At 32.0% G+C, this 22,712-nt stretch overlaps 1 protein-coding gene across 14 annotated transcripts in view; it reads left to right on the top strand.

The window, feature by feature from the left end:
- Positions 1–17,339, top strand: part of RBM26 (RNA binding motif protein 26) — a 102,796-nt gene extending 85,457 nt beyond the window's left edge. For 8 of the 14 annotated variants that reach the window (XM_051983969.1, XM_051983968.1, XM_051983973.1 and 5 more), the window contains 2 exons: positions 5,993–6,106; positions 7,764–8,802. In XM_051983969.1, the coding sequence (XP_051839929.1) occupies positions 5,993–6,106; positions 7,764–7,853 (204 nt within the window). In that variant the 3' untranslated portion in view covers positions 7,854–8,802. Of the gene's footprint in view, positions 1–5,992; positions 6,107–7,763; positions 8,958–10,082; positions 10,142–14,381 lie in introns of those variants that run through there. The other 6 variants (XM_051983966.1, XM_051983964.1, XM_051983965.1 and 3 more) reach the window with 6 other exon arrangements.
- The last annotated feature ends 5,373 nt before the right edge of the window (positions 17,340–22,712 follow it).

Raw genomic sequence — 22,712 nt, 5'->3', positions numbered from 1 at the left:
TCTACTCTATTGGCTTTCATCCATGTTTAGAATTCTGTTCTTCCCTAATTTATCTCTTGTCTTCCTTCAAATCTTACCTAAAATCTTCCTTTCTATAACAGGGTATCCCAATCTCCCATATTGCTAGTTTAATAGTACCTTTCCTCTGAGTATTTTCAATATATCTTGTCTATGCATGATTTTTTGCATGTTGTCTCCCCCCATTAGGCTGTCAACTTCTTGAGATTAGGAATTGTTTTTGCTTTTCTTACTATTAAGAAAACATTGCACTGGACTTACTCCGTAGTTGATAATTAATAAATTCTTATTACTTTGACTTGATCTAGTTGACTGAAAATTGGTGTTGTACCCAAGGATATGTCCATATTAGAAGTTATTGAACTACTTAGTATAACTTGTTAAATAGTATAATTGTTGAATCTGTGATGTCTTTGGTATCAGAAACTCGTAGATTACAAAATTTCTTCTTTCAGTTGTAGCTTGGTACCTTTTCTTGAGTTAAATGAAAAATTGACTTGCTCAGGGTCATACTGCCAATATGCATTATAGTCTGAACTCAGGTCTGCCTGACTCTTGGCAAAATCAGCTTTTCCTGCTGCACCATGCTGCCTCATGTTTATTACTTTAAATGTCTTTAAAAATTGAATCAAAACAATACATTCTCTATATTGTCCTTTTTTTCATCCCTTATGCCTCAGGAGACTATTAAAGGCACGGCTTTAGAGTTGCCCACCCAGGCAGGATATTTTTAAACTTTTCTGGCAGTTTGGTCATTGATTTATGTACTCAGATCTCTAGTTTGCTGTATGTGAAATCAAGTCTCCATTCAGCCTCACAGTTCTCAATCTTATCTTTAGCTAGTGTGATAATCTCTTCCTTAAGAAGGAAAATTACTTTCTTCTTGTCCTTCTGACCTATCTCCTGAAACCTGTGCCTCTAATTGTTGATTAGGGTATAAATCCTGGTGTCTAGTAATGCTGCCTATATTGCAGAACCTCTGTGCTTTACCTTTTGGAGAAAATCATTCATTTTTTAAAAAATCTTAATTCTGACCTAACTGCCTTTTCTGAAAGTTGTGCCCAGAACTCTGCATTTGGGATGCCTTGCCTGTGGCTTAAAAAAAGAATGTCCCATAGATTGTGTGTGTGTGTGTGTGTGTGTGTGTGTGTGTGTGTGTGTGTGTGTGTGTTGTGTGTGTGTGTAAGAGAGAGAGAGACAGACAGATGGGGTTAGGGATAGTAGAGAATAGGGGAGGGAAAGAAAAGTGTTCTATAAATGTGATTTATGTTTCCCTTTTACCCCCCCCCCCCCAATTATAACAGTATGACAAAATTTGTTTTAAATTTGTTCTTTTGGGTCATTTATATTTCTCAGTCAATAGACCCCATAAGAAAAAAAATTATATTTAGTTTTAATTCATAATCAGAACATTGTTCAAAAGAGTTTTAGATTTGTAATTAGAGGATTATTTAGGTTTAATTCATATTTAGGTTATTAGATTTGTATTTAGAAGACTTGGGTTTGATACCAGCTCTACCAAGACTGTTAAACTTTAGAAAAAGTCTCTTAATTCCTCTCAACTTCAGTTTCTTCATCTGTAAAATGGGGCTTACTGTTTAACTTCTGTAAGAAACTATTGAATAATAAGGTCCTTTTATAATATTTCATTATCTGAATATCTTTTGTGATAAAGTACATTAAACGCATACAAAATTTCACTCTCACTCATTTGGACTTAACTTTTATTTGGAAGTTGGTGACAAAATGCTCATGTTTAGCCCAGGATTCATAGCAGTTGGTTTCTAAGAGACTTGATAGGAATGTGTGGAACAAAAATGCAACTCATATATATATGGTGCCTTGGGATTTTGAACAAAAGAGTAGGAGGTTTTTTAGTTTCTTCTGTTTTGGAGGGAGGAAGAAGGGACTTAATGAGACCTTAGAATTTCATATGATTAAAAAATAAAATTAACCTATTTTAGAAAAATGTTAAATTTTTTTCCAGCTTATAAAATAGAGTAGCAAGTTGGGATTTAAGAAATGAGATGAAATCTGTTGTAGAATCAGACAGGCCTGGGATGCTGGAGACCCTGGCTTTATGTTGTTTTACCTTGCTAATTAGTAAGTTTTGTGTAATCTTGGCTATGAGACCTCATCTATCTCTATACCATGATTTCTTTATATGTAAAATGAGGTAGTTGGACTTGATTTCTATTCTACTTGAATCACAATAAAATTTGCAGCATAGTTCTTGCATTTTATATGGATAGCTATTATATCTAGAGAAGATTAAGTTAATGTAGAAATTTCGACTTTGTATTCCTACTCAGCTCCTAGATTGGTGAAACAGAAACAAAGCTTTTAAAATGTAAAATAAGAATAAGTAAGATCTAAGTGAAGATTTGAAGTTCATTTTTTAGTGTATGAAGTCTAGAACATGGACTTGGTGACATATTTCCTTGCAGTAATTGAGAGATGTTTTTTTTCTCCTTTTGTTTATAGTTATGCTTTCGATAATTCACAGTTCTTGAGTAAGTGAAATACAAATAAGATTTGATTAGTTAGATGTTTCAGAACATCTATGGTGGGTTTTTATTGATATCTCTACTCATTTATCATTTGGAATATTAGAGGTGCTGGTTGTCCCAAAGTTTAAATGGTTGAGTTAAATATTAGCATTTAAAAAAAAATTAGTACTTCACCTTTTTATTTATTTATTTTTTGTTCCTGGGTAGAGTAAATAAGTAGACCAGAATATCTGAATTTGCCTCCAAAATCCTTAGTATTGGACGAGAGGAAAGCCCAGAAGAAAAATTAAGGATTCTGAACGGGGCAAGAAGAAAGCAGTAAGAGCCATGGCTAGAGGTGGGAACAATTACAAATAGAATATTTTAGTTGGTAAATGATCTTAAATCCCTCATGATGTAGATAAGGAAATGGAGGCTTGTAAAGGTTCTGATTTATCTTTGAAATTGAACAGTTATAGTAAGTGATTAAGTTATTTAACTCCAAGTCCAAGTCCAGTGCAATGTATTTTCCTTCTCCCATGCTACTGCTTTATCATGTCTCTAGAATTTCCTACTGTTTTCTGTTTTGATGCTGTTATAAAAACAGAAATGTTGCTGTGATGAGAGAAACAAAATTAATTAATCCCAATTTATTCTGTTAAGTGAGTTAGGAACAAACTAATACTTGAACGGTTATCGCTGCCTTAACCTACTCCATTAACAAACACTTTAAAATTTCATTGGGGGCGGGAAGGAAGAGGGAGGTTTCTTATATTTCTACTTAAGCTTTATTTTAAAGTAATATCAAATTTCTTGTGGACTTTTAAAGTTGTCTGCTATGTTAAATTTTGGGGAGATACTTTTTCTCTATAGATTGATTGCTGTTAAGAATCATTAGAGAGAAGCCTAACTTTGTATATTAAGTATTTATCAAAATATTGATACCCTGATTGAACTTCAGTAGAAGTATCTTGGATATTAGATTCCAGTGGGAGAATATCAGAAGTGTTGGTTTTTAGAATTTTCTAGCTAGTGTTGGAACAATAAAACTTTTATGTAAAATGTTATGCAGTATATATACATTTTGTTGCATGATACTACTTTAGAATTTAGCATAAATTTTAGATTAGATTCAAACTAATTTGAAAGGTTTATTTCATAATTTTTAGGTATCTTTATGCTTTAAAACCCCAAATCACAGCAGTGATAGCAAAGTCAGTTTTGTGGAGTTTAAAAAACATTTAACTATACTTTTATAGCTGAGAGGCAATGTGATTTGTTGAATCAGGACAAGAGCTGAATCTTGCTGCACTGACTTGCTGTGTGACTAAGGGCAAATCACATAAATTCTGAGCCTCAGTTTCTTAATTCATAAAATCGATATAATAATACTTGTTTTACTGAGGTAATGGTGAGAAAAGAACATGAGAAATTACAAAGTATTACATAAGTGTGTTAGTAAATTTAAGTAGAAAAATGTAATTGCATATAGTAAGAATTTTTATGAGAGTTTATTTTGTAGAAAGTTTCAGTAATCTTTTCCAATGGGGAAGAAAGGCTTGTTTTATGAGAGTTTATGTTTTAGCTTGAAAATAAGGTAAGATCCTTTACCATAAAATGTTGCATTTTCATGTAGTAATCATTCCTTCAAAAGATTACAAGTTGTTCCTGAACCTAAATGTCATGTATAAGTACATCTTAAAAATTCCAGTTGTGTGACATTGTGATGAGACCCTGGACTAAGAAGTCCAGAGCTGCATTTTAATAAGCTTGGAATCTTTTACATTTATCATAAATTTATATGTACAGATTTAAAATTTATACCTGGGGACTTTAATATCACACAACTCATGTGCAGATGTCATTGAACATGTAATTGTTTCTACATTTCACATTATGCTGTAGTTTGAGATTGTACTATAAATCTTTTGTGACTGTGACGGTTATTTCGCTATGTTGCTAACACTGATTTATGCTAGTTCATGTTACTTTAATTTGAACATACTATTTCCAAAGCAGCCACTTAATACAGCTGGTACTTAGAAAGGCATGAATATCCCATAAGTTAAAATTTTTACATTTTCAATTACAAAGACTTTACAGAATATGGAACATTTTTCAGAACAGTTTATAACAGCAAAGTTAAATTTTTTTCAACATTGAAATATTTTGTATTTGTGGAATTTGAGGATTCTTTTTTTCAAAAGAATAGTATTGTGTTAAGAATATTATAGTATCAGGGTCCAGTTTAATGTTTGATGTCAGATACGGTCTTTTGTCATTACACATGAATGGATACTCTGAAAAATAAGGTCACCTTCATATGGCATGATTGTGCATAGTGAATAGAAAGTTTCCTTATCTGTCATATTATTATTATCATCTTTCTACCTACCCAACTACCATCACCCAATCAATATCTATCTCTAACCTCCCTTAAGATTCAGTGTAACATCAACAGCTACCTTTTGGATATTTTGATTGGATATCTTATAAGGATCTCAAACTTAATGTATCTAAAATAATTCATCTTTTTCCCTTAAAACTATTCCTCATACAGATTTCCCTGTTATTATCAACAGCAATATTATGTGTCCAGTCACTAAGGTTTATAACTCAGTTATTTTTGACAGTTTTACTCTATCTCATCTCACGTATCTAATTGCTTCATTTTTGTCCATATTCTATCTCTTATTTCTCTTCTGTCTTTGTATACAGGTTCTATCGTAATTCAGCTCTTAGCAGTTCTTTCTTAGTAATATTTAGTAATTCATATCTCTTAAATATTGAAATTATCTCCTTTAACAGATCTTCTTGTCAATCTTTTCTCTAATCCAGAGTAATATTCCTGAAGTTGTAGTCTGACCATGATATTCTTCTAATTTAGTAAAATCCCAGAACTCTTAGTGATCTTGGGTACATATTGGATAAAATATGAACTCTTCTTTTATACATTTAAAGCTCTTTATAGTCTGTCTCCTCCCTTTACTGCTCTTGGTCATTGTAGTGTTCCTCCTAGAAGACATTTCAAATTCCTTATTTCTATGCCTTTATGTGGTTCATCATCTTTGTATCTTAGATTCCCATTTCTTTTGTGCCCATCTATTATCTCCCACTTAAGACCTTTAGTAGCCCCCAAATATAAATGATCTTATATAGATTTTTTTTTGTATACATAGTCTCCCCTGAAAGAACTTAAGATCCTTGAGTGCAGGAAACAGCTTCATTTTTGTCTTCATGCTTGATACATAGTAGGCACTTAAATGTTTTGATTGATTTAAAAAATGGAACGGCACCAGAAAGGATCATAGATATTTTCTAGCCTAACCCCTAGGCCTAGAGAAGTGAATCCACCTAAAAAAATTCAGAAAAACTAAACCAAATACTAATACTGCAATTTAGTTACATTATTTTAAGTATTGTAATTGTCAGAAGAATTAAAGTCTTTCTCAGAGGTATTAAACTAACATTTTTACTCTTTTTAGGCTGCAATTCATGGATCTCGTTTCAAAGGACAAGATCTTAAACTGGCCTGGAATAAACCTGTAATTAACATGTCAGCTGTTGAAGCAGAAGAAGTTGAGCCTGATGAGGAGGAAGTAGGTCATTTTTGTCCTTGTGTGGGTGGGGAGGGGTCTAGGAAGTATGTAGATTGTCAGCTTCAGAAATTAATCCTGAGCCCTGTGATGGACCTAAGCAGTGATAGTGAAGATACTTAAAAAACAATGAAGCCAAAAATCATGGCTCTAGTCTGTTCTCCAGGGACAGTTTACCATTATATGAAAATGCTTGTAACTCAATGCTTATGGTGGTAAATGCTTGATGGTTTACATGGTGCTTCCTGACCACTACCCTGTGATTAGAGAGAATAAATTCTATTATGCCCATTTAGAAGATGAGGAAACTGAGGCCCAAAGAGGTGATATCACTTGCTCAGACACACATACCTAGTAAGCGCCAGAGCTAGGATTCATTTCCTGACAGGGAATGTCAGAGTTCTTTCTACTTCCCTTTGTTCTTCTTGGTTGGTTAATAAGAAATCTTATAGTCTATGTAGTTTTAGAATAACTCTATACCTAGTTCCTGTGACATCCCAGTTTTCCCTTTATTTGTCTTTCCCTTTCATAAAGTCTACATCCTTGTTTTGAAGGCAAAAAACCCAAGGTAGGACAGTTCTGCTTAGTTTGCTGCTTTATATCAGTGTAAGATGATTCTCTTTTTCAGCATGTAGTTGTTCTGTGAGAAAAAGTTAAGCATGGGAAGGGAAGCCTGTTGGGGAAACTTAATAGTTTCTCATTTTTATCCAGTTCAGATCTTTGTGTAGTGTAGCTTTGATATCTATTTTCTTTTTTCTTTTTTGTCACGTGAATTCCCAGATGATCAGATAAGTCCTTATTAAAATCAAAAGTACAGAAATGTTTTTTGAAACCAATTATACATGATTTGGCATTATTTGATAATAGAATTAATAATAGCACATAAAATATAGCACTTTAAGGTTTACAAAGTACTTCCTTCATAACAATCATGTAAAGTGAAGAGGCAAGTACTATTATTCCCATTTTACATATGAGGGAACAAAGTGTTGGATGATCAGTGTCTTGCCTAATGTTTCAGGGCTAGTCAGTAAGAGCCTGGGCTAGGATTCACGCCCAGTTCTTGGATGACAAGTCCCAGTACATTTCCCATAATACCAAATGACTCTCCTGCCATAGGAATTAAATATCACACAGATATAAAATAACCTACAATATTAATTGCCTTTTGGGAGTGTGAGGAGTAGAGGAATTAATATAAAAAGACACTGTTTGTGAAGCTTCTATCCATTAATGGTGGAATGAATTACAGGAAGTATATGCAGTGGATGTAAACACATTAGCAGCTATTGTGTATAAATGCTAATAGTGGCTACTTGTATGATTAGAAACTAGAGCATGATGGGCAAACTTTTAAAAATGGCAGGACATTTGGTTAGATAGAAAAGGGGAGGGTATTAAAAGGCATGGTAATGGCATGTACAGACATGATTTTATGTTCATTGCTCGTTATATGCATACAAATATATTAGGCTATAGGATCTCATTTGTCCATTGTTTTTTAGTTTGATGGGCTGAGGTTGTTGCTTTCTCCTCAGTTGTTGCTTGAAATTTCTGTCAGATGAGATACATTTTGTATTCAACTCTTTGAAAAATATCTATATATAAAAGTTTCCCACTTTTTGTTTTGGTAAGTTCCTAAATACATTTTAACCTAAAGTTTCAGGAAGAGTCTTTGGTGGATGACTCATTGCTTCAAGATGATGATGAAGAGGAAGAAGACAATGAATCTCGTTCTTGGAGAAGATGATTTGACTCATCATTGATCTGCAAATGCTAGGACTCTACCTGTGTTTCATTAGTATTACCTAATGTACTTTTACATATTTGTAAAAACAATTTTTTGGTAAAATGTGATGAAGATGGATTTCAAAAATAGACTAAAGAGAAGAAACTACCTTCTGATCCTGTATTTTGAAAGATTGCTGTTTGAGTTTTATTTCAGTAAACAATTGCTAAAGACATCACACTAGAAACATATGCAATGTTTTTATTACATACTTCTACTGAGCGTTACAGAATTCTTTGGGTTCTTTGTAATTTAATGAATAGGTCTGAAAAAAATATATGACCAATACTTGTTATAACTTAGAGGATTTTTGTTTTATTCCAAAGTATCAGATGGATTTGCATTAAAAATCTTAAATGAATGTTTCCAAAAATGAATAGATAACATAGTACTAAAGTCTCCAAGTTATGTATTCATAATATTGCATAGTAGTATGCTTAGGCTTTACTATGTACTAGCCTTTTGTTTAACTTGTGTATGTATTTTACAAATGGGTTTTAATGATAATGGTGTATGACTGCTTTGCATATAAATCCTTATGACTTTAAGATGTTTGGAAAAAAAATAAAGTGGAATGGTCTCTTTAAAAAAAAAAAGAAAAAAGAAAAAAAGCAATAACCAAAAAAAAAAAAAAAAAAACCTAAGGCAATGTTCCCTAATTTAAAAAAAAAAGAAAAGAAAAGAAAAGAAAAAAAAAACTAAAATAAAAAAAGACCATTCCAAATGGTGACCACCCCTTTCCCCCAGTACTCACAAAAAGAGCTATAATCACTAATTTATTCATAACAGTAGTTTAATGGTACCTTTACAATAATGTACAATCTGATGCCTAAAATATTATACCACTTCAGTTTGGTTTGATCCTTTAAATTTCCAACAGATGTCTTAAAATTAAAAAGTTAAAAACAGGCTGATTAGTTTGGAACCACACTTCAAGTAGACCTAATTTGATGAATAAGAAAACCATCAGATTACTTTTTGGATATATGAAAGAAAACTTGACCTTGTGAAGATAAATGAATAAAGAAATGTACTATAAATAAGTACTTAGGAAAACATTGTTTGGTAAGTACACCAACCTCAAATTTTTATAGTGTACATTTGTTGTACCTGTATAAAGATCCTTGACTTTTACAAAATCTTTACTTCAGAATATTCTTTGTGGAGACAATGAATCCAGTTATCAAAATTTATATAGTATGAACCAAAAAAGAGAAAATCTTTCCTTTTAGTAACATAGTATGCCCTCTTCCTCTTAAACTTGAGAGCCTTTCATCTTCAGAATGTTTTTTTTTTTTTTTTTTTTTTTTTTTTTTTGGTTCTTGCCATTTGAGAGGTTAGTTCTTAAGAAACTTAGTAATTAAAAAAAGACAGTGAAAGAGATGTCATCCCAGCTGTCCTGAGATCCCTTGATGCCTAGGATGAAGGTCAATCTGTATATTTCACTTCTTATTGTTATGCTGAGGAAGTCATCTTAGGTTCTCAAAATGTGTCTTTTGCTTGATGACTAGCATAGCTAAGATCATAAAGGTTCATTCCCCAGAAGTTGGCTACCAAGTAATAAATTTTTTCCAGTGTAGCCAACTCATATTAATAGTTTACTAATAAGTCATAGAGATGTTGTGATTGGCATTGTGAAGTGATGCTCACATGATTGGAAATTTCTAGTCTTCAAAGTATATTTTACATTGGGCATATACTAGCAATTTTAGAATTATGTGCCAGTTCCTGGCGTTTTCTTTTTGCCGCCTTTTCCTGACTCACCTCTATTCTTGTTTTGTTCTGACTATTCGCCCCATTTGTATATGTATACTACAGTATAGGTCTATATATGTTATTTGAATAATGGTACTGACTGAATATTTTGACTTTAAATTTGATATGCTCATTGCTGATTTCAGATTTCAATTAGTTTAATATTTCTTTCTAAATGTATATGTATGTCTGTGTATGTGTGCGCATATTGTGTATTTATAATTGTGTATATATTACACTATATACACACACATACACACACAAATGTATATATTTATATGCTATATTTAGATCTGTGGTATAGTTATACATGACATTGTTATCTTAGTCTATGCTTGTGCTATTCTGGTTCATTAGGTAAGTGTGTTCTTTTTTCTTTCTTTTTCTTTTTTCCTTTCTTTTTTTTTTTTTTTTTTTTTTCTTTTTAAATTTTAGTAGTCATGAAAGATGCCAAATTGACAGAGGCACAAGTTCCTTCTCTTTGCACCAAACAGGTACTACAGCAAAAATAAATTTTTTAGCTTTAAAAGCCAGTTAATTATCCCTGGTGATTTTGGCTTTACTAATTTAAGAATTTTTTGGCTAGTGGTTTTTGTATTTATATAAAATACTGAGAAAATAATTTTCCTATTCTAAAATCATGTAATAACTTAAAAGTTAATAAGTACTTTGTATTTTCTTGCTTTGAGCTCAGTGACCAGTAAGATTTGAAGGTTGTTGACTTGAAGGAATCAAAAGATTTGTTTAAATTATTTAACTTATTTGACTTTGGGTTTTCTTGACTCTCGGGTAAAATAACTTAGTTAGGACTCACAGGTTTGTTAGCCAAGGTCATATGAAATGTGTGTAAATGTGTTTTTTAAGTGTAAGTAGCAATGTAAATGGAACCTGCTATGAAAATTTCTATTTGAATGTATGAATGTGTGGATGGATAGATAGAGAGATAATGAGTGAATGATAGCTGTATGTCAATTCTTAACCCTCAAAAATCATATCGTACAGTTTCATACCTATCCCCTTACTTGCAATGCATGAAAATTCTGGATTTTACTTTAAAGTAGTACTAACATGTTAGGAATATTGTTAGATACTTGTAAATCTTTTTCTCCGAGTCATACAAGTGTTAAAACTGTTGTGAAGATTTTTACATTCATAGAAATAGTGATGAAAAAATGGTAATTTAGTGTATCTCCTCTCCTTAATGATGAGCACTACATTGAAACAGTCCTAGAAATTGTCATGAGGTGACTTTGCAATCACTGTTTATAACATTATGTAATTTATGATCATTAATATAATCAAAAGTTCTTGAAAATGAACTATTCTGAAATCTTTTGGGGGGCAATAAAGGGGTCCATGTTGGTTTATCTTCAGAAGAAACAGCTTATATTCAGAGGACTTACATAATATCTCTTGACATATTTTGTAAAAACTTTCTAAAGTAATATTTTTATATTGATTTAAAGTTTTACACTTTCTCCATGACTCTCTGATATAGGTAGTAAAAAAGTATTATGATTTGAACTGTCAACAGAATTTGCAATACACCTACAGAATTTAAGTCAGTATTGACCACACTCACTCTTATTCCTCAAATTCAGTAACAGTACCACAAGATTTTACTACAACATAATGTGGTATTATCAATATTGTTTTACAAATACAAAGCACATTTCAACTCTTTATTTTAGTCTTTCCCTGTATCACCATCTACCCAAAACAATAATCATGTTTATGACACCACAGGGTTTTCAATAAATTCTTCAAATTATACTCTTATGTAGCCTGCTACTTGTGATTATACTGATATGGAAGTGCCTTCCACAGCTACAGATAGCAGCTCATCCATGCCTAGCCATTTTGTGAAACTGTACAAGTTCTTTTATGAGTTCTCCATACACAAAAGTCATGTGCTGGAAGCTTTTGTGCACTTTTCTCTAACACAGTCAGGTAATCTATATAGAGCACTTATGAGTCTAGATTCCTTTAACCCAACCATAAAGCTACATGCTTCTGTGAGAGTGTGGATATTAAAGTTGAGGATAGGAATATAAAAGATGTTAAAATTTGAAGTGATTGCAAATGATTTGAACCCATTCTTTACTGGGACGTATATTTGAAAGATTAATTGAAATTACCTCATGATAATTGGTTGTAACATATTTAATGCTTTCATTTTATGTCAATTTTTCAAGTATCTTTAAAACTATAGCAATAATTCATTTTTTAAAAATAAGTTGTAATAACAGCTCATTTATAGTGGTTTACAGTTCACAAATTTCATCTTTCATAGCAATTTTGAGGTGTATACCCCTAATAGTATTCTCCCTTTACAGAGAAAAAGATACTCCGTTTAAATGACTCAAAACATAGTCACTGAGTTAGCCTGAAGCTGGTGCTTGAACTTTAGGTTTCCTGATTTCAAGTCTTGCTTTTTTTATCTCACCTTGTTGCTGTTGCCTTTTATCAAAATATTTGTTACCTTCCATGTCAAGAAAAAAAATAATTATATTTCCAACAACATTCTTCTACGAGTGGGAGATTGCTATTAAGAGTTGTAATGAATCTTGTTTAAAATGAAATTTTCTATTATGAGAACTTCAGATAAAATATCTTTTTCAGTTTTGTTCTGAGTAGTAGTAGTGACTTAGATATTGCTTATCATGTTATGATTTCCTACATATTATAGGAGCCATCCTCTTATTACCAAAAGCTTATCTGAGATGTTAAATAAGAGAGTTGATTTAAAAAAAAAAATTAAATTCTGGCTAACTTCCAGTTAATTCATGGTTCCTTCTTCCTCTTCCTAACAGTAGCAGTCTTATGTTGATAATTAGACACTGGTTTGCTACTTGATTTATATTGAAACCAAGCACTCTCCTTCACTACCCTATCTTTCTATCTCATCTCCCTCCCCCAGCTTCCGTAACAGAAGCATATTAAATCAACAGGTAATTCTATAAATCATGAATTTGCTTGTATGTCTATAATTTTGGAATGTGAACAAAAATCTTCAGAAAATGTCAGTTCCTTTAGAGTACTGAAACAAACAAGCAACTATTTGAAAGTAACAAAAGTACAAATGAATGTGACCTCAATCAGTATGGCCAAGTGCCCTAATTTTAAAAAAAAATCATGCTCTTTAACAATTTTATTGTTTTGATTTTTTTTTTTTTTTTTGCAGTTAATTGATTTTTTTTCTTGCTTTGATGTGTTCTCAGACTGTTGTATCTTTTTTCCTTTGGAAATTTTACTTTTCCTGTTCTAATTAATTTTTCTTTCTTACTGTATTTATCCTTTTTTCCTCTAAATCTTTCTAATTATAATTTTTGGTTTTCTGATAACTTATTTGCTTTATCCTTTCTGGACAGGTTTTTATTTTACACAATATATTTTTAAAGTAATAAGAGCAATTTTATTGAGCAGCTTATGAAAACCAGTCTCATTTTTATTATTAGACAACATGCATATATAGATTTTGAAATCTACTTTGAGAATCTTAATTTTCTCTTCTAATTTGAATAGCGATAACTTATCAAAACTTAGCAAAACCAGTATTTCTTTGAATGACATAATCAGTTTTCAAAAAAAATTCAAGCTAGAAGGATGGATGGAATTTAATTTTGAAATCATCAGGTATTAATGTAAATTTAGTCTCACACTTAGATTTTAAAAAATACACAGAATGGAAAAAGATAGGTAGAAAATAATTCATGTGAAAGAAGTTTGTGATTTTAGTTGGCTTATAAGTGCAATGGGTTTAATGCAATTGTTCTTAGGCTATATTAGAAGTAGGGTCTGGAATCAGTGAGGTTAACATAATAGTCACACTTCTCTCATGCTTCTCTTAGCACTGATGATCCCACATTTAGAGTATTGTATAGTTCTGACCACTTCATGTTAAAGAGGGTCTTCCAAACTGCAGTGTTTCCAGAGTAGAGTGAAAAAAAATCAAGAGGAGATTCCAACTCATATCAGGGCTTTGTAAACCTTAAAGTGCTAAATAAATGTGAGTTATTAATACTGTTATCTAAGGGGTAACTTCATGGGGCTGAATATGTTATTTGCCTTGAGAAGAATAATTATTTAAAGTATAGTCATCAAATAATGGAGAAACTAATGTGATATAGGACCTAATGAATTTTTCCAGTGGATTAAACCTAGACCAATTGTTAGAAGTTAAGGATAAGGAGGCAAATTTTGGTTTATATGAATAATTTTCTATGAATTAGAGCTTTCTAAAAATGGAATGAGCTATCTTATAAAGCTGCTCAAGCATATCTTGAATGGTTGTCAAGGACATAGAGGAGATTAATGTGTTAAGTGGGATCTACCGCTAAAGTAATTGTTGCATAAAAGATTCTATAATATAAGTTTTTGCATTTTCTTTGGCTTACTAAGCATTTTCTTCATTAGCATGTTAATTTTGTTAAATTTTTAAATATTTAGGTCTACCCATCCTTCCATATTCCTTACCTCTTCTACATTAACTGGCCAGATTTTTGGAAAAAAATCTGAATTTTAATGTAACATTTCAATACTCCTCTCTTTTATCTTTGAACCTTGTGTCTTATTACAGTATGTTGCAGTAGTTCTCTGTATCCTAACCTTTGTTTAGTTTGCATTACAGTTTTGGTTGGGATTTTACAATTGTTTATATACAAACTTTTATATGTAAGGAATTTTTAAGGATTTTCTCTTTATGGATTGATTAATTCTTTTCTCTTTCTCCAGCAGAGTTCTATCAACATTGGCCGAACTTTAGCTTAGAGGCTACATTGACAAGACTTGTTCCTGTCTGGAAGAAGACCATTATAAATATGATGTGATACCATTGTATACTTGTCTCCTGTTAACTTGAATTAATGTTTGGTTTTGATGCATAATTAGCTTTAGTTTTTGGTAGTATGAAAGGCAACAACTGTTTATCCCCTGAACTTTGTGTTTGAATGAGTTTTGTCTTTGGCTAACGTTATCTTTGAATACCAATTTCAGTTTGGGTGTTTATGTTCTTCCTTTTAAAATCAGGTTGCTATTATTGCAAATACATGAGGGAAAACTATTAATTTTAAGTTTCTTAACTTCAGATATGTTAAACATGAGTCAAGTTGAAAAGCTTTGTTTCTAAAGTGTGTCTGCAAAGCCAGTTTTTTTTTTTTTTTTTTTTCTTAGCAGTTGGGAATTATGAAAGTTGAAAAAAGGTTAAAGTTGCAGTTGGTCATGGAGATGGCTTAGATCTTAAGTTTTCTCTGCTTAATGGGATCTGAGAATAGGATAGTGACTATAGACTATCAAGATTTTGTTTAATAACTTTACAAATTCCTTTAAAATGCCAAAAGGTCTTTTCTGGATAATTGTTTTTTGGTTGTTAATCCTTCGGAACAGAGAGTAACTTACTGTCATTTCAAGGGAAATGTTTTAACCTGGGGAATTATAAATATTTTGATGTCCAGTTAGCATCTTTGCATTTCAGAAGTTTTCATTAAAAACTGAATTCCAGCAGACACTAAGTGAAGTAATGGTTTGTTTGTTTTTAAAAGATTATATGCTTTTTTTCTATTTCAAAAAGTGTATATTTTGCTTAGTTTTTAGAAGGAATATGGTTTTAATATTACTTTGGGTTTTGTTAAAGTAATACAAAATACTTGTATAAAATCTCATTTAAAAGTCTCAATCCCAGATTGTTTTCAAAGTATATAAGTTTTGAATAATGATCCTGGGTAAATACTTATATAAAATATGTTAAAAGGATGAAGCTGCACATATCACAATGTCAAAGAGAGAAAAACTAAATGATTTTCCAGTTCCTTTCACCATGCTCTTTCCTAATTCACTTGCTACACAAAGACTGCTTAGAAAAACACTCAGGTTTTTTGTCTTATTGCCTAATTAAGAAAATGCATAAATAGAGAAAATAAGAATTTTGAAAACATTTGTCATAATATGGGCAAGTTCTTAATACTGATTTGCAATAGTGGAAAATGTGATATATTTAAGAGACTAAATAAAGTGCCTATTTTAGATGGCCATCAAGTGAATTTTAATTATAGCCATTGACTTAGCCTACATTTGTGAATCAGCAGATAGTCTATAACTCATAGAATACTTATACAGTTTAGGCAAGATAGCCGGTGCTTTAAAGGATTTATTCTAAGTAAAAATTTGGTTACAACCAGGAACCAGGTAATTCTGATTGTTTGCTTGCCATTCCATTTTGGGCTTTTCAGCTGGGAATTTTCAGTATGATCAGTGTTTTTTGTTACTAAAAGGTCACTAGTTTTAGCTATATCTAATTATTGAAAAGTTAACAATATTGTCAGAAGATGAGGGTTTGCTTTTATCAATATAATTCAACAGGATTCTTATAAAACTGTGTCGATAACTGCACACAATTACTTTTACATAGTTGATTGAAGTAATTCATCTCCACGACTGAATCTTTTTTTTAATATTAAAAAAATTAATGTGTTTATTTTATACTTTCAGCTAGTATAGCCATGCTATATATTTCTGTTTACATTTTTACATATTGAGTTTCAAAATATTCTCACAAAATACAAATATGTAGACTTTTGTATAACTTTTCTCTTGCTTACAAGACTATTATTAGTCCATAAGTGTGGCTTCTACACATGTCAAAAAATTTTTTTGTTGGTGCTACATATAGCCCTCCAACATTTGCTTTTGATTCAAATTCCATCACTCATTTCCTTCAGCATGCTCTTTGAACAAATAGTCCATTAAAACAATACATGACTGACTACTCAGTGATTTGTAAGTTGGGTAAAGTGTTCAGTCTTCTGAACATCCAATGAAAATGCAAATGTAATAATGCAAAAATGAGATAATTTCTTCTTTTTAATTGTGTTACTGCTTTCTCGGAAAAAAAAAAAAAAAAAACAAACCCAAAACACTTCAGTTTGTCATTAGGTCCTATGTTAAGTTTCTAAGAGGTGTAACAGGTGTTAATCCTGGTCTAATTCCAAATAGAATAATTCTATGCCTGAACCTCCTTACAGTAAACTAGTAATAATGTTTTCCCCCTAAACTATTATGTAACATAACGTTTTATGGAGTTGTTATTTCATGCAATGGTGGTTCTTGAGTACGTATTTTTAAAAGCTGATAAACCAGAGAGAGGTGTAAGAAATTCATTAGTATTTTTTTTTAAGGAATTCTCAATTCAAACCTTGCAAAGAATGTTTTAACAAATCATTTTTAGGGATTAATAGAGCATTATGAATGTTAAACTTACATTGGTGTTCAAAATCCTAAACTGTAGTATATTAAAAGACTTGACATTTTTTCCTGCTTTTTGTTTAATTGAAAGTCCCAACTCAGTTTCTGTGGATTGATGAATTCTGCACTCATGAATGTCCCATTTCAAGAACGTCCCCAGCATGGGAAATATTCCCTGCTCTTTGAAAAGAGCACAAGTATTGGTTAAGCTGTACCAGCTTTTTTTTTTTTTTTCTCCCCCTTGTGGGATGGGAAGGGACAAAGGTTGTATTAAAAAGTGATGATAAAAACTTGAACTAGAATACTAATCTTATTTGCTTAAAACAGTATTACATGTTCAGTTATGTCAATGTTTTTGTTATTTATAGCTAAATTTGTTTTGCTTGTTAAATATTCATGCTCGTTATTTTTATATTTTGAGAACTTTTAAAATAAAATTTTTCCTGAAAACAATTCTTTAGTGAAGTTTTTCCCCTTCCACACTCTGCCACACAGATTTTTTTTTTTTTTTTTTGGTTAGCAACACCAAATAACTAGAGAAAAAAGAAATAGGGCGGAAAAAAGGTCCTGATGAAATAAGATAGACGGGGTATCTCTTTGGATCTTTATACACTATTTTGCTCTGCCCTTATTTGAGTAATATCAACCTTTCAATGTGGAAAATGAATCTACATTTCTTCTAGTCCTCTCTCCTTTTCCTATGATATTTATCCATGTCCCCTACTTTTCCTTTTTTAAATGCTTATAGATTGCTATTTTTTTCCCACAATACACAGACATCTATTTCCCTCCCCCGCCAACTTCTCTCCCTCATTTCCCTTTGTCACTTTTTTTTTTCTTTTTGTGAAATAAAATTTTTAAAAGCCCTACTCTTGGTTAAGTCTGGTGGTACATGCATGTTTTGGGAAAGGGGAAAATATGGCAAGTTACAAAGCAACTAATAAAGCTTTTGAAAGTAGCCTGGCTTAAAATTGTTATATGAGGGAGGATTCTTTAAATCAGTTCATTTTTTTTTTTTTTGATTAAAACATTTCCCTCAACTATTAAATGTAAATTGAGAAATGTCTTTTCCAAAATTTTTTATATTACCAGCATTGTAATAGGATTTTTTACATTTCCTATAACATTTTAGCAATATTTTGGATCATAGGTTAGAAGTGTAGTGGCTACTCACAGGCCTCATTGCACTAATGTTTGTTTATAATTTAGTTTGTTCCTTCCTCAGGTATTGATCAGTTGACTTCCAGAGAGGTACCATATTAATAACTGAATTTAGTGCAGACCCCCAATATGAATACCCCTCCACAACTCAGAATTTCAGAGCTCAAGAGATCTACCAGTCTTTTTTTTTTTTTTTTTTTTTTTTAATAACTTTTTATTGATAGAACTCATGCCAGGGTAATTTTTTACATTATCCCTTGCATTCACTTCCGTTCCAATTTTTCCCCTCCCTCCCTCCACCCCCTCCCCCAGATGGCAAGCAATCCTTTACATGTTGAATAGGTTACAGTATATCCTGGATACAATATACGTGTGCAGAACCAAACAGTTTTCTTGTTGCACAGGGAGAATTGGATTCAGAAGGTATAAATAATCCGGGAAGAAAAACAAAAATGCAAGTAGTTTATATTCATTTCCCAGTGTTCTTTCTTTGGGTGTAGCTGCTTCTGTCCATCTTTGATCAATTGAAACTGAATTAGCTCTCTTTATCGAAGAGATCCACTTCCATCAGAACACATCCTCAAACAGTATCATTGTTGAGGTATATAATGATCTGGTTCTGCTCATTTCACTTAGCATCAGTTCATTTTAAGTCTCGCCAGTCCTCTCTGTATTCATCCTGCTGGTCGTTCCTTACAGAACAATAATATTCCATAACGTTCATATACTACAATTTACTCAACCATTCTCCAATTGATGGACATCCTTTCATTTTCCAGCTTCTAGCCACTACAAACAGGGATGCCACATTTTGGCATATTTTGGCACATACAGGTCCCTTTCCCTTGTTTAGTATCTCTTTAGGGTATAAGTCCAGTAGAGACACTGCTGGATTAAAGGGTATGTACAGTTTGATAACTTTTTGAGCATAGTTCCAAATTGCTCTCCAGAATGGCTGGATGTGTTCACAATTCCACCAACAATGTATCAGTGTCCCTGTTTTCCCACATCCCCTCCAACATTCCACATTATCTTTCCCTGTCACTCTAGCCAATCTGACAGGTGTGTAGTGGTATCTCAGAGTTGTCTTAATTTGCATTTCTCTGATTAATAATGATTTGGAGCATATTTTCATATGTCTATAAATAGTTTCAATTTCTTCATCTGAGAATTGTCTGTTCATATCCTTTGGCAATTTATCAATTGGAGAATGGTTTGATTTCTTATAAATTAGAGTCAGTTCTCTATATATTTTAGAAATGAGGCCTTTATCAGAACCTTTGATTGTAAAAATGTTTTCCCAGTTTATTGTTTCCCTTCTAATCTTGTCTGCATTAGTTTTGTTTGTACAAAAACTTTACAATTTGATATAATCAAAATTTTCTATTTTGTGGTCAATAGTGACCTCTAGTTCTTTGGTCATAAATTCCTCCTTCTTCCACAGGTGTGCGAGGTAAACTATCCTATGCTCTTCCAATTTATTTATAATCTCATTCTTTATGCCTAGGTCATGAACCCATTTTGACCTTATCTTGGTGTATGGTGTTAAGTGTGGGTCAATGCCTAGTTTCTGCCATACTAATTTCCAATTTTCCCAACAATTTTTGTCAAATAGTGCGTTCTTATCCCAGAAACTGGGGTCTTTGGGTTTGTCAAACACTATATTATTAAAGTTATTGCCTGTTTTGTCCTTTGAACCTAACCTATTCCATTGGTCAACTAGTCTATTTCTTAGCCAATACCAGATGGTTTTAGTAACTGCTGCATTATAATATAATTTTAGATCTGGTACAGCTAGGCCACCTTCATTTGATTTTTTTTTTCATTAATTCCCTTGAAATTCTTGACCTTTTGTTTTTTCATATGAACTTTGTTGTTTTTTTTTTCTAGTTCATCAAAGTAGTTTTTTAGGAGTCTGAGATCTACCAGTCTTAACCTTCCTCAGTAGTTGGGGTTATAGACATGTGCCACCACACTTTCATCCTCCTTGTTTAAAAAGTGTTTTAATGGAAACCGATTTAGTGACTTCCCTAAGTTTACCAAGAAGTTAATGAATGCCAGGGACATTTGAACCCAGGTCCCCTGACTCCAAATTTAGTGCTATTTCTTTGCTTTTTAACTTTAAGGGACTAAGCTGGGAGCCTCAACATTATCTAAAAATTAATTTAATGGAATTTCTAAGTTCTAAATAAAAAAACTAGATAAACTTTAGAAATAATTAAAGCAAGTTTTAAAAGTACTCCATTATCACTTTTTTGGGGACAAACTAAAGAATTGTTCTAGGGATGTTTTGTTTAATAAGCTCATGTGCTTTATTGAGTATTTTAAAAGTTGGCAGTGTGGTGAGATCTATATAGCTCTTCTCAGAATGTTTCTAAATAACATAAAATATTGGATTTCAGAGGAAGCCATTTATTGAGATAGAAAAAAAAATTTTTTTAATTAAAAAAATTAAATCACATTCAGAATCTGCTTTGTTGGAGCTTTACTTTCACCTTTGTGAGTGCTCTTTCCACCTGTACAGGTCATAGTCCTTCCACAGGTGCTTTATAGATTATAAAACTTTCAATGAGTGAGTCAATGAAAAACTTTATTAATCACATGTTGAATACTAACTTTGCACCTTCTGCACTTAGCTACTTTGGTCCTTTGACTACAGATATATGATAGGTCAGAGTCATTTTAGCATGTGTAGAATATATCAGAACTTGTGTTTTAGTTTTATATGTCCTTAAAGGATACATAGTCATCTTCATGCTGGGAAACAAGACTTTGGTAGTTTGGTTGCTCTAATAAATAATTGGCTTTTTTCTTGGAAAAAACTTGCACATAAAACCAGTGATGTTTGAACTAAAATGGGATCCCTTTTCCTCTCTCTGTCTCTTTGTCTGCCCTGCAGATAATTACATAGACTTAGCATGAATAAGTTTAACGAATTCATTACAGAGATTTTTTTTAACAACTCAGTTTAGGCCAACATACCAGAGGGTTGGGGCTTGTAAATTCCTTAAACTTTGGGAATCTTAAGTTGAAGTAGGGAAAAGCCAAGTTTATACTCTAAATCTAGCATCAATATGATGAGCCTGAAGTCCAGGAACTGCCAGGATTGTCAAGAAGGGAAAAAAACTTCCAGATTGACAAGTAAGAAAAGGTCAAGACTCTGGTGCTGATCAATATTGGGAAAGGGTCTGTGGGTAGATACTACACTACTACTTTAGATGAGATAGGAGATCCAGGCTCAAAAAATAAAAATTCATGATTTGAAAATTCTTGGGGTTTATTTAGGTGAATGAATCTCCAGATCCTTTTTATCTGAGGTAAAGTCTTCATTTTAAAGGTGGAGAAATTGATCTATATAGTTCAGATGAGCAGAACTTGGATCAAGCTTGAGCTTGGGTTAAGCAAAAGTTTACAATTTCTAAATAATGATTTTCCTTTTCTAAATTATGTTATACCAAAGTATATTAGAAGTCCCTGTTTACAAAAATACTTTATTCCAAAGATGATGTTTGTACCATGAATCTAAAAAGACTGCTGTATCTAGAGAGGTAGAATACTGTATAATGTATAAAGAGGGAGCCTCAGGAAGACCTGGGTTCAAATTCAGTCTCTATTATAAAGTCCTGGAGAGTAGCAACAATTTCTCCCTGTGTGGAGTAGGAGCAATTTTGCATTGATAGAGGTTAAGTTTCCTCTTAAGTTTTCTTCTTAAGTTCCTAGAGAACATCCCACACTCATGAAATCACGTTTTAGTTGTGTGAAAGGAAAAAAAGTGAAACCTAAGTATTTCTGGTTTGAAATTCTTGAAAGCTAAAATAGGACTAACATGTACTGGAAGAGATTTCAGTAGGTTCAAGAACTCCAGAGTGAAGAAACTCCCTCTGCCAACAAAGTCCATATCTCCTTTGCAACTATTGTCTTGTAGAATCGCCTAAAACAATTTGTTAACTTGTCAAGGATCACACAGAACCAAAATTTATATTAAACCTTTGTTTCAAAGATGGCACATTAGAAGTTTCCTTGTGATACAGTTAGAATTTTGCCATTTCTTAAGGTTAGCAAAGAACCACAGTATAAAAAAAGTACCCATACAATCACATTTGAATGGGGAAGCATAAAACTAAAGAATTCTGATTCAGCAATATTCTTTTAGGTATTTTTTTTTGGCATGCTTTACACACACAAAAAAAATTATAATAAACTAGTTTTGATTTAAATGATAATGTGGTAAGCTAGAAAGTCTACTTGCTCATTTTAAGTATAGTTTGAAACTACTTTTTTTTTTTAATTGAACTGACTTTTTTCCTAGGCAACCTCCAAATTATATTTTTATCTGTGTACTACAGTGATTATTTTCTAGTGAGAGTAAAGTCTCATGAACTCAAGAATCTGATTTAAAAGTCATCTACTTAGCAAAAGCAATTGCAATACTAATGTATAGGAGAATTTCAAGTTTGGCATCAAGTTGTTGGTAGGTTAGCGTCCTTTTTCTGCCTTTCAAAACTGAGATAATACAATTTTTAAAAGAGCATATAATATTTTCTCTGCAAATGTTTTCATAAAAGTTTTCAAACTTATTTTAAAGTCCTTGCTTAAAATAAGCAAACACTAAGGCTGAAAGTCTAAAATTTTATATACATTTGTTTTGTATTTTGCACTTAAATT

Source organism: Antechinus flavipes, chromosome 3, assembly GCF_016432865.1.
Source record: "Antechinus flavipes isolate AdamAnt ecotype Samford, QLD, Australia chromosome 3, AdamAnt_v2, whole genome shotgun sequence".
NCBI lineage: Eukaryota > Metazoa > Chordata > Mammalia > Dasyuromorphia > Dasyuridae > Antechinus > Antechinus flavipes.
The sequence above is the reverse complement of the archived record's forward strand: the minus strand, read 5'-3'. Positions and strand labels throughout refer to the sequence as shown.